The sequence below is a fragment of the Raphanus sativus genome, unplaced genomic scaffold (genome assembly GCF_000801105.2).
Source record: "Raphanus sativus cultivar WK10039 unplaced genomic scaffold, ASM80110v3 Scaffold3025, whole genome shotgun sequence".
Lineage (NCBI taxonomy): Eukaryota > Viridiplantae > Streptophyta > Magnoliopsida > Brassicales > Brassicaceae > Raphanus > Raphanus sativus.
In genome coordinates, this window is record NW_026618332.1 from 227 (window position 1) to 12,663 (window position 12,437).

Genomic DNA, 12,437 nt, shown 5'->3' on the forward strand with positions numbered 1-12,437 from the left:
ATATAAAATGTAAAACCAGTGGTTACACATATATATACCTCCAGGGCTCCCCAACACTTGTTTGGAACACTCTCCCTAACACTCTATTAAATCATTAATATCACAGAAGAATAATACTCCATTTGTTTTAATTGTTTTTCAAGTGCCTATCTAGCACGAGGAGTTTTGGCAGGTCACCTACAAAGGCACTTAGAGCACTAATATTGCAGGTTTCTCTAAAGAGTTTCAAAGGGGAAGGGTCCACCAAATGCAGAGAAAAGAGGAAGAAAAGGAGAGAAAAGGCGCAGGTAGAGAAACTCCAACTGGGTGTTTCTGTCACTATTATGCGGGTCCCACGACACGTGGCGACCCGCGATTAGTGAATTTTTTTTTTTTTTTTAAGAAAAAAGTGAAATTTTTTTTTAAAATGTTACTCTTAGAATATTTAAAATTCCCAACTAAACAGAATATTATTAAACAGATACTAAAATATAGATATTTTGAAACGTTGGAATCGTAATAATTCAACAATTAATGGTAGTAGTGCTCAAGATGGACCCGACCCATCCAGCATTTTCCATAACCTTTTCAACACATTTTAAGATCACTTGGTAAGATAGTATAAATAGGAAGGTGAGGCTCTTATCCATGCAGAGAAACCAAGAAAACAACAACATACTTTGATTCTTCTTTACTCTCTCTCTCTCTCTCTCTCTCTCTCTCTCTCTCTCTCTCTCTCTCTCTCTCTCTCTCTATATATATATATATATATGTATATATGTACACACACAAAAGAATTAACAATTTTACCTCAAACTCTTCGGATCCCACTTCCACTACTAGAACGCAAACATCATTGTTCAGCAACATGTATCTCCTCACAATGCTTCAAGCCTTTGTGACTATAACCCTAGTGATGCTTCTCAAAAAACTGATCACGAAACAAAACAATAAGAAATTGTCTCTCCCACCAGGTCCCACAGGATGGCCGATCATCGGAATGATTCTAGCGATGCTAAAGAGCCGTCCCGTTTTCCTTTGGCTCCACAGCATCATGAAGCAGCTAAACACTGAGATAGCCTGCGTGAAGCTAGGAAACACTCACGTGATCACCGTCACGTGCCCTAAGATAGCACGTGAGATATACAAGCAACAAGACGCTCTCTTCGCCTCAAGACCTATGACTTACGCACAAAACGTCCTCTCTAACGGCTACAAAACCTGCGTGATCACTCCTTTCGGTGAACAATTCAAGAAAATGAAGAAAGTCGTGATGACAGAACTCCTTTGTCCCTCGAGACACAGGTCGCTTCATCAGAAGAGAGCAGAAGAGAACGATCATTTAACAGCATGGGTATACAACATGGTCAAGAACTCGGGTTCGGTTGATTTCCGGTTCGTGACAAGGCATTACTGCGGTAACGCTATCAAGAAGCTTATGTTCGGGACAAGAACGTTCTCTGAGAACACCGCACCGGACGGTGGACCGACCGCAGAGGATATCGAGCATATGAAAGCTATGTTTGAAGGCTTAGAGTTTACGTTCGCTTTTTGTATCTCTGACTATCTACCTATGCTCACGGGACTTGATCTTAACGGTCACGAGAAGATCATAAGAGACTCGAGTGCTATTATGGATAAGTATCACGATCCAATCATTGATGCAAGGATCAAGATGTGGAGAGATGGAAAGAGAACTCAAATCGAGGATTTTCTAGACATTTTCATTTCGATCAAAGATGAAGAAGGAAACCCATTGCTTACCGCCGATGAAATCAAACCCACCATTAAGGTAATAATCACGTTACAGTTCCTATGGCAAAAAACAGAAAATCATGTTACAATTATTTATATATAACACAAGGCATTAATCAGAATCAAGTCTTCATGATCTAGTAGTAAAGAAACTCTAGCTAGAGATTCTGCTCTGGGTTCGAATAAAATTGACCACCTAATAAAACTTTTTTGACATTTTATCGTGATTAACTAATAAAAATGGAAAACATATTCTAAAACTTTTTTTTACCATTTTACGTTAAATTTAAAATTGGAAAATATATTTGATATATATATATATATATTAAAAGAACGAATATATGCTTCTTGTTTGCATGAAGACTAAAGTAGCCAACTACGTCAAATAAAATAAAAACTGTGACAAATTCATGTTAAGGATAATTCCATTTTACGTTAACTTTTTAATTGGAAAAGTAGATTTCTCTAAAATGATATTATTTTTTTTGGAAGAACGAATAGGTGCTTCCTAATAATAATAGTTAAAAAAAGAATATATGATTCTTTTTTGGTAAAAAAATATATGATTCTTGTTTGCATAAAGAATAAGAGCCCAAAATAAAAAAAATTTATAAAAACTTTTTTCTATATGATAGGAGCTTGTAATGGCGGTACCAGACAATCCATCAAACGCTGTCGAATGGGCCATGGCGGAGATGGTGAACAAACCGGAAATTCTCCTTAAAGCAGTGGAAGAAATCGACAAAGTTGTCGGAAAAGAAAGACTTGTCCAAGAATCCGACATCCCAAAACTAAACTACCTCAAAGCGATTCTCCGTGAAACTTTCCGCCTCCATCCCATCGCCGCCTTTAACATCCCGCACGTGGCACTTTCTGACGCAACCGTCGCCGGATATCACATCCCTAAAGGAAGTCAAGTCCTTCTTAGCCGATATGAGCTGGGCCGTAACCCGAAAGTTTGGGCTGACCCACTTAGCTTCAAACCAGAGAGACATTTTAACGAGTGCTCCGAAGTTACTTTGACGGAGAATGATCTCCGGTTTATCTCGTTTAGTACCGGAAAAAGAGGTTGTGCTGCTCCGGCTTTAGGTACGGCGTTGATAACAATGATGTTCGCGAGACTTCTTCAAGGTTTCACGTGGAAGCTACCTGAGAATGAGACAAGGGTTGAGTTGGTGGAGTCTAGTCATGATATGTTTTTGTCTAAACCGTTGGTTATGGTCGGTGAATTGAGATTGCCTGAGCATCTTTATCCAACTGTGAAGTGAAACGACAGCGTATTTCTTTAAATAGCTCATGTTATATAACATTTAAGTGTTTGGTCACCGGTTACCAGAAGATAATCGGTTAATTTATGAACAACTTGTGTGTGGTTTTGGTTCCTGTGGGGACACTTGGAAGTGTTTTTTAAAAAAAAATATTAATAGAATTTGTTCTTTCTTTATTTTCTCTTTTTATAATAAGAAGACTCCCCAATTAATATATATCTCATAACAAATAATGTGTTTATTTAAACCCAAAAAAAATTGTGTGTTTATAAGTCGAGTTAAAGTAAATTGCTTTTCCAATCAATCAATTATTTACCAAGTTGAAATATACATGTAAATTTTGATAAAGTTGAAAAAATGTATTTATAGTAAAACATCTAATTATTAGAAGCTTTTGTTTCATTAAAAATTTATTAAAATGCTTCTAAAATCACAATTCAAACTCTATAAAATGCGATTTACTATAAATTATCCAAATTAATACGTATTAGGTGAGAGGAAAATTGAAGAACAATTTATTATATATGGATTTTTTGAGAATTCATGGTAGGTCTTGTTTGAACTGTGCTGCTATTTATAAGTCAGGCGACCCTCAATGGGCGATATTTTCTCTCTAGCTATTAAGAGTGAGTGGAGTGTGGGTCCCGAATTTTAGCAAGAAAAACACGTTTTCTTATCTCTTTGCAACCACTTTATTGTACTTCTCTGTCCTTTTTTCTCCAAAAGACAAGTTAAAGTTTGGTGTTCATCAGATCTGCAGTGAGTTCCAGTTCCCTTTTCTGAGATCTAAGCTTCTGTTAAGACGAGTTTGTGTTGATTGTTGCTCAACGGTGGTGCTACGATGTCGGTGGCTATGGATCGAGCCTTAATGGCTCTGTCTTTGGACGAGGATGACAAACCTTTCGAGATGCCGGACCAACCGGGTTTCTGTTCGAATGAAAAGAATCTTCTAAGCATTGTGGGTAGAGTTCTGAACCCAGAATGTCAGAGAATGTCTTCCTTAATCTGGAGGATGCCTAGGAAGTGGCAAAAGGAAGGCAGGTGTAGGGGAGTTGCTCTCTCGGAGGAACGTTTTCAGTTCTTCTTTGACTCGGAGCATGACTTGGTGGATGTGCTGGAGAAAGGCGTTCATACTTTTAATGAGTGGGTCATTGTGATTGCGTGTTGGGTTGAAGAACCGCCTGATGACTATCTTCAGTTTATTCCTCTCTGGGTACAAATCAGCCAAATCCCCATAAACTACTATACGGAGGAGGCGCTAATGGCGTTGGCTGATATGATTGGTGAAGTTAAGGTGTTGGTTTTTGACCCCTCGAAACCACAGTCTCAACCTTTTATTCGTGCTCAGGTAAGGTTTAATGTGGCGAATCCCCTCAGACCGGCGAAGGTGGTGACAGCTAAAGGAGGTAAATCGTGGACCATCAAGTTCGACTATGAAAGAATCCAGAAGCGTTGCTTTACCTGTCAAAGATTGAATCATGAGCAGAGGATCTGTCCTCTCGAAGTGAAGAAGCGTAAAGAGGTGGCCTTGGCGCGGCGTCAAGCAATAGAGAAAGAACTTGAGCACAGATCAGTGGTACTGAGTGAAGGTGATCCTCTCTTTGGAGTTCTTAGAGAAGACCAAGTGGGGATTAACCTCTCTACTGGCAGACCGAAGATCGCTAAGGAGGTGATGGATGAGATGAGGCAGTACCTGAGTTTATCAACTGCTGAAGACAGAGTTATCAGAGAAGAGAGAGTCAGAAAATCTGTTGCTGAAGTGGAACAAGTCCCTATGCTGCAGAAAATGTTTCTGAGACTGGAAGCTCCTCCTACTATCTCAAGAGACTTAAACAAAGGAAAGGGACATGTCTTCAACTACGAAGAAGAACGCTTGAGTAGAGGTAAAGGAAGCTCTGTGACTCCTAACTCTGAAAAATTAATGGCATCGGCTATTGGTGCTGGAATGGCGATGAGGCTGGGTCCTCCTCTGGATGCGCATTCGGGGAGCGAGGATGTGAGACTTGGGGTTAACTTTCTGCCCCTTTCTGAAGGTTCTACGGTGTTTAGCTCGGGTTTTTCGGAACCTGTTGCTTCGTCCGGAACTCTAAAGAAAGTCTATAAAAGAAACCGTCCTCCAAAATCCAAAAGGAAGCAGAGGAAGTTGGTGGTTCTGGATGCTGACAAGGGAGCGGGTAAACAAATCATGAGTGGTCTGAAGAGAAAGGTAGAGACTGAAGATGGGGAACTTCCAGTCTTGGCGAGGTCAAAATCCCTGAAGGTGGTCCCAAAGGAGGGACCGTCCAATCTTTAATGAGCATAGTGAGCTGGAATTGTCGGGGCCTGGGGCGTACTCAAGACCTGACAGTTCAACGTCTGCGGGAGTTTAGGCGACTTTACTTTCCGGAGATAATTTTCTTAATGGAGACTAAAAACTGCAGAGATGTTCTAGTAGATTTAAAGGTGTGGTTGGGTTATGACAATGTATATACGGTTGACCCAGTAGGTCTTAGTGGTGGCTTGGCAGTATTTTGGAAAAGCACCATTAAGATGGATATTAAGTATGCGGATAAGAATCTGATTGACATGGAGGTTCTTTTTGGTGACTTCAGATTTTTTCTGTCTTGTGTTTGGGAAAGACTGAGCAGATTTGGAGTTTGTAGGAAGGATCCGTGGTGTATAGTTGGTGATTTTAATGAGATCCTGAATAATGGTGAAAAGCTAGGTGGTCCTTCTAGATCGGAAGCTTCTTTTAGGCCTTTTGCTGACATGTTGGCTGCTTGCGGCATGGACGAGTTGGAGGCTTCTGGTGATAGATTTACCTGGTCGGGTATGAGGTGGAAGAAGTGGATTCAGTGTTGCCTCGATAGGGCTTTTGGGAACAAGGAATGGCTCAGGATTTTCCCTGGTTCTAATCAGAGATTTCTTGACAAACGAGGGTCTGATCATCGGCCTGTTTTAATCAATCTGCAAGCTTCTCAAGCGCGGTACAAAGGCCAATTCAGATATGATAAGAAGTTCCTTTTCTTACCCAGAGTGAAGAAGGATATCATTAACTCGTGGAGAGCAGGGAGGGGGGTTTCCTCTAACCGAAGTGTGGCTAAGAGACTGCGGGATTGCAGAGGGGTTTTAAGCCGCTGGAAGAAGTCCAAAGTCTTTAATGCGAGAGACAGAATCCACTTACTGGAACACCGCTTGGAATGGTTTGAGTCTAGGAACTACCCGTGTTATCATGCCATCAAGATCATCAAAAAAGAACTGTACAAAGCCTACAGGGAGGAGGAGTTACATTGGCAGCAGAGAAGTCGGGAAAGATGGCTCAAATATGGTGATAGGAATTCCAAGTTCTTTCATGCTTCTGTTAAATCTAACCGAGCGAGGCGTCTCCTGAGCAAGCTAAAGGACATCGATGGGGTCTATCAATGGTCTGAGGCTGCAAAAGCTCAAGTGGCTCTCGACTATTTCTCGGCCTTGTTTAAGTCATCGAAGCCTCCCAACATTCTGAATCTCTTGCAAGGTATGGCTCCTCGGGTTACAGTGGCCATGAATGACAGATTGCTGGCGGAGGTCACTGAGGACGAAATAAGGCTGGCGGTTTTCAGTATCAATCCATCGAGCGCACCGGGTCCTGATGGCATGAATGGATTGTTCTTTCAGCAATACTGGGATACCATAGGCCCAAAAGTGTGTGTTGAAGTGCAGAATTTTTTCAGTAGAGGAGTGATGCCTGTTGACTGGAATTTTACTTACATCTGCCTGTTGCCAAAAATCATAGAACCGGAGGTGATGAGTGATCTCCGTCCAATCAGCTTGTGCTCAGTTCTCTACAAAATCATCTCGAAGATTATGGTCAGCAGGCTTCAACCCATTCTCCCGGAACTTATCTCAATCAATCAATCAGCTTTTGTGGCGGAGAGACTCATCAGTGATAATATTGGTGTTGCTCATGAGGCGGTTCACGCTTTGGGAGGTCATCAGTTGGTAGAAAAGGATTTCATGGTTGTCAAAACCGACATGTCCAAAGCGTATGACAGGATAGAGTGGTGCTACCTGAAGGGTCTCCTACTGGCTTTAGGCTTTGATCAGAAATGGGTCAGTTTGGTCATGGCTTGTGTTTCTTCTGTCTCTTTTGCTGTTTTAATCAATGATCAGCCTTTTGGTCTGATTAAACCGTAGAGGGGAATTCGTCAGGGTGATCCCCTATCACCTTTCCTCTTTGTGCTATGCACTGAAGGGTTAACTCACTTGCTGAACAAAGCGGAAGAGGAGGAGCGTCTCTCTGGATTGAAGTTTACAGAGTATGGTCCGTCGATCCATCACCTTCTATTTGCGGATGACAGCCTATTCATGTGCAAAGCTACGGTATTGCAAGCCTTTGAACTTCAGAGTATCTTAATGGCCTATGGAGAAGTTACTGGTCAGGTGATCAATGTACAGAAATCTGCAATCTCCTTTGGAAGATTGGTTGACCAGGATGTAAAAAATGCCATAAGTCAGGTTTTGGGGATTTTCAAGGAAGGAGGAACCTCCAAGTATTTGGGTCTGCCTGAATGTCTAAAGGGTTCTAAAGTTGCCTGTTTTGGCTTTCTGAAGGAAAGGATCTCTGCCAGGCTCAATGCGTGGCATTTGAGGAATCTGTCCCAAGGAGGTAAAGAGATTTTGATTAAAGCATCAGCCTCTTCATTGTCTGTCTATGCTATGTCTTGCTATAAGATCCCTAAGACTGTCTGCGACAAGATGGTGTCCGCTATGGCAGATTTCTGGTGGGGTTCTGATGGGCACAAGAGAAAATTGCACTGGATTGCTTGGGATCGGCTGTGCCTGCCGAAAGATAGTGGGGGTTTGGGGTTCAGAAATTTCGAAGCTTTCAATCAGGCACTTTTGGCTAAGCAGGCTTGGAAAGTTCTCACCTCTCCGCATTGCTTGCTTGCTCAACTCTTAAAGAGTAGGTATTTTCCTGACTGTGATTTCTTGGAAGCTAAGTTAGGGAATCGTCCCTCGTATGGTTGGAGAAGTCTATTGTGGGGAAGAGATTTACTAGTCAAAGGGATCCAAAAGCGGGTGGGTGATGGGAATTCGATTAATGTCTGGATTGATAAGTGGTTTGAAGATGACAGAGATGGCTATGGTCCTAGAGCGCCCTGGATCAAAAATTGCACCTTTGACCTCAATCTTAAGGTGCGGAGTTTGATTAATTTCCCCGGTAGATGTTGGAACAGAGAGGCTTTGGAGGAAGTTTTTGTCCCGTCTGATATTGAAGTGTTGCTGAGAAATCAGCCAGTAGTGACTAAAGAAGATTTTTGGATTTGGAAATTCAATAAATCTGGTGCTTATTCGGTGAAGTCGGGTTACTGGTTGGCGGCAAAAGATAAGAACAGGGACCTTCTGCTTACCGCTGACGCACAGCCGTCTCTTAATGCCCTCAAATCTGCTTGCTGGAAGGTACACACTTCCCCTAAGATTAAAACCTTCCTCTGGAAGGTATTGTCTGATGCTCTCCCGGTCGCAGACCGCATTCTATCTCGGGGTATTAAGTGTGATGAGAGGTGTCAATTATGTGGGAGAGAGGGCGAATCTGTTAATCATTTGCTGTTCCAGTGTGATATGGCAAGGCAGACTTGGGCCCATTCTTGTATTCCAACACCTCCAAGAGGATGGATGGAGCGATCTCTTTTTGAGAATTTTGCTTTCTTCTTGAAAATAAGCAAGAATGCTACCCTGGACCTAAATATCACTCGTTGCTGGCCTTGGATCTTGTGGTATTTATGGAAACACAGGAATGGTTTTTTATTTGAGGGAACCCAATTGGATCCTGAGGACATTATTAAGAAAGCGATGGCTGAGGCGGATGATTGGTTCTCTGCTCAACAGCTGGATGCTAGGTTGGAGGCGCAGCAATCGGTGAAGTCGATGGAAAAGCGAGATCAATTCATTGCGCCTCCGAAAGGTTGGGTGATCTGTGAATTTGACATGGATTGGGCTAGATGTAATTCGGCTGTGGGTGCAGCATGGATGGTTAAAGACGACAGTGGTAGAGTTCTCCTGCATAGCCGACGAACGTTTCCTATGGTCCCGATGGAGAGGGAGGCTAAATTAATGGTTTTCTCATGGGCGGTGGAGAGTATGAGTAGCCTAAAATATGATGCTGTGGTCTTTACATCCTCTTTTGCTGATTTGACTGATGCTATAGTGAGACCGAGGGCTTGGCCCTCCCTGCAATTTGAAGCTTCGGAGCTCAGGAAGGATTTGCAGGCTTTTGTGAAGTGGGAAGTGAAAGTGCAGCCGGCGGATTCTGGTAGATGTGTTTCTTTCATTGCACAGAGTGTGATTAACTTAGGTTTCTCACAATCTTATGTCGCAGCAGGTCATCCTCGTTGGCTTGATAGTTTCTTTGCTCATGAAAGATAGGCATCTTATCAGTAGGCTACTGCTGGTGTTTTTTTGGTGCTGTTTATCCTATGTTGTTTGGGATATAGTTGGAGTTAGTGCTCTTGTGGTTTCATGGAGGCTGATGATCCTTTTTTGGTCGATCAAGATGGTCTGTCATCTCTGGTTGTATGCTTGTAATTATAACTTTTCGGTGAAGTAATATATCAATTTGGGAAAAAAAAAAAAAAANAAAAACAGATGTACAGTTCCAGAAGAAGAAACAAAAAATGAAAAAGAGGCAAATGTGTGTATTAAGCTGCAGTGACAATGGTTTGAAGCAGAGTTCCAAGCTCTTTCAAGCTACGAACAATGACAAAACACCATACCTTAGAAAATGGATAACTGTGAGAAACTTCAAGTTTGATATATGACAATACTTACCTCACATTACTGAGATCAGGGTATACAGCAATCGCCTCTTTGAAGTCCTGAAAGAACACGTTTTCAACTGTTATACAAACCAAGAAAAAGAGAATAGTGAAGCTGGAAAAAGAAGAAGAAGAAGAAGAAGAAGATGTTGTAGAGCAGACCTGATCAGAGGTTGAAGAAGTGTATGTGATCACACATGACATGCCTGCTTTTGTAGCAGCCTAGATATATTGAAAGTCAAAAGTCATTTTCAAGATTGTGTTTCAAGAACCCAGTTTAAGATGTTTCAAGATGTAAGAACGAGAAAAAGATTTTAGAGTTATTAACCTGCAGGCCAATCACACTGTCCTCTATGACCAAACAGTCTTTCACTGAAACACCTAGCTTCTGCAATCAATATATACAGAACGTACCACTTGGTTAGTTCTTGTCATTTTATATAAAGTTTTGTTGCCTGGACTTGTATTTTACCTCGGCAGCTGTTATATATATAGAAGGATCAGGTTTCTTCTCCTTAACATCATCTCCTGAAAATCAAAATAATACAAAAAAAAAAAATTGGTGAATGAAACCTTAGACAGACAAAGTGTTTGACATATAAAGCCCACCAAGTAATAAGTAACTCAAAATAGAGAATGTGATGAAAAATCACCTGCAAGGAAGCAATCAAGTCCTTGGAATCGCTCCTAAAAGACATAAACATAACCGAGTTAAATAAAAATGTCACCAGTCTATGAGAGAGATTATTAATAAAAGGAAAAAAAAAACTCACGATTTGGATTAGATTCTCAAGACATAAGACAACTGAACTCTTTGTAGCTGCAGAACACACAGCTAGTTTCTTCCCCTGCAGCATCATTTCAAGAACCAACACATCAAAAAAAATTAAAATTTTTTTTTTTTAATTAGGGTATATTATAAAAAGCTTGTTATTACAGCAGCTCTTGCTTCATCCATTAGTCTTATTACACCAGGTCTTGCTTCTACCTGAAACCAAAAGAAGCAGAGAGATTTAGATTCAATCTCAGGAAACTAAGATGATGTTTTTTCAAGATCACTACTTACACTTCCTGATTTAATGATCTCTTTGTACCTCTCTGTCTTCCAATCCTGCAAAGTCAAACATATCTTAACATCAATCTAGAGACTTTGCTGTGTTGTTAGTGCAAGAAATGTGAGTGAATGACCTGAAGAGTATCGATCAACTTGGCTCGATCATCGTCACTCTCTGGAGGTGTGTCGAAAAGGGTCGAAGTCGGCCATCCATTCTCTCTAAAGTACCATCTCATTTTAGGCTTTCCACCTCCGACAAGATTCTGAAACTTGTCGTAGAACTCGAGGCTCCAGTTGAGAGACTCGGATGAGGAAGGAGGACATCGAACATCGAAATGCGAGAAGGCGTCATTGTAAGCTTGACGGTGTAGATTCTCCGATTCTAGTATCACACCGTCGCAGTCGAAGATCAGAGCTTGGAGTGACCGTGAAGAAGATGATGCCGAGACTGTAGTAGAGATCCTCGCTTTCTGATAAACGTTTCTTGATTTGAAACGCAGCGTTTGGAGACAAGGGAAGCGGTTGAAGCCAACGGAGGAGGTGGATGGGGGGAAGAGAATCGATGAGTGGCTGCAAGAAACCGCCATTGATCAACACTCGCACTCTCTGCGTTTGTGTGGTTCTAGAGAAGGATCTGACTTAGTGAGATAAAATTAAAAAAGAAAATGTGTGGTGTTAACGGTATTTAACTAACTTTTCTATCGTACACCAAATGGGCTACTAGTGTCACAAAGGCCCATTAACTCCGCTGGTTCCAGACCTACATGGGCCTGTTCAAGGAATTAGGGTTTCTTTGCTTTTACTTGATCAACAAGATAGCGTTTTCCCCTGTTCAAGTAATCATCTCTCTCTCTGACTATCAGATCCGCCGATCGAATCTTCGAAATCCATGGCGTCCTCTGGTAACACTAACCCTTCCAAACCTCCACGGTTCGATCTCGGTACTCTCTTCAGACCCCCATCGGGTCCTTACCCTCCACGTGCAAGTCCGTTGGTCACCAGCCAACAGCTCTACGCTCCGGCGGGTATCGAGGACTCAACAGGAGTGTCTGCGAAGCTTCCTGAGTCGGTTTCATCTAGTGAACTTCATAAGTTGGAAGAGTCACTTATGAACATGTGTAAGAAAGTGATTCCCGAGTTATCCCAGCTTGCTCATACTTTAAAGGAAACCATTACCTCTGCATCGTCACTTACTCAAGCCTTAAGCCGTGAATTAGCTGAGAGCCGCCAAAGGAATTGCTTAGCTCTCGCAGCTGCTGAGTAACGAAGTGGCGGAGAACCTTTGGGTGCTCCTCTTCTTGGAAAGACCGGAGTACCTATCGTAACAGAATTATCCAGGTTGATATCTGAAGGCAGGTATGAAGAGTCTTTCACTATGGCTTTACAGGAAAGGGAAAGGGATGTCTCCATAGTATCATGGCTTTGCTCACAGGTGGATCTGCATAGACTATTGGCGATGAATCCTCCTCCTCTGAGCCAAGGCCTACTTTCGTCATTGTTGCAGCACCTAACTAAGGACATGTCCCGAAAGCTTGCTTGGATGGCGGATGTGGCTGCAGCCATTAAACCAGCAGACCAGATGGTAGCCGTAACAGAAATATCCAG

The 12,437-nt window shown here is 41.9% G+C and overlaps 3 protein-coding genes across 4 annotated transcripts; 2 read left to right on the plus strand and 1 right to left on the minus strand.

The window, feature by feature from the left end:
* Positions 1 to 448: 448 nt before the first annotated feature.
* On the plus strand, positions 449 to 3,623 carry LOC108830725 (cytochrome P450 79B1-like). The gene is made up of 2 exons (XM_018604319.2): positions 449 to 1,771; positions 2,370 to 3,623. The coding sequence occupies exons 1-2, from the start codon at positions 758 to 760 to the stop codon at positions 3,000 to 3,002; spliced, it is 1,647 nt and encodes a 548-aa protein (XP_018459821.2). The 5' UTR covers positions 449 to 757; the 3' UTR covers positions 3,003 to 3,623.
* On the minus strand, positions 2,253 to 11,480 carry LOC108830726 (haloacid dehalogenase-like hydrolase domain-containing protein At4g39970). Of its 2 annotated transcripts, none has more exons than XM_057000869.1 (10): positions 10,967 to 11,480; positions 10,845 to 10,889; positions 10,716 to 10,766; positions 10,552 to 10,626; positions 10,432 to 10,465; positions 10,251 to 10,306; positions 10,107 to 10,166; positions 9,941 to 10,000; positions 9,792 to 9,838; positions 2,253 to 2,883 (listed from the first exon to the last, which is right to left on the minus strand). In XM_057000869.1, the coding sequence occupies exons 1-10, from the start codon at positions 11,417 to 11,419 to the stop codon at positions 2,880 to 2,882; spliced, it is 885 nt and encodes a 294-aa protein (XP_056856849.1). In that variant the 5' UTR covers positions 11,420 to 11,480; the 3' UTR covers positions 2,253 to 2,879. The 2 variants fall into 2 exon arrangements, with proteins under 2 accessions (XP_056856849.1, XP_018459822.1); XM_018604320.2 differs by lacking the exon at positions 2,253 to 2,883 and adding an exon at positions 9,530 to 9,710.
* A 175-nt stretch (positions 11,481 to 11,655) lies between these two features.
* LOC108830728 (varicose-related protein-like) lies at positions 11,656 to 12,429 on the plus strand. Its single transcript, XM_057000868.1, has one exon. The coding sequence runs from the start codon at positions 11,722 to 11,724 to the stop codon at positions 12,094 to 12,096; it is 375 nt and encodes a 124-aa protein (XP_056856848.1). The 5' UTR covers positions 11,656 to 11,721; the 3' UTR covers positions 12,097 to 12,429.
* Positions 12,430 to 12,437: the final 8 nt, after the last annotated feature.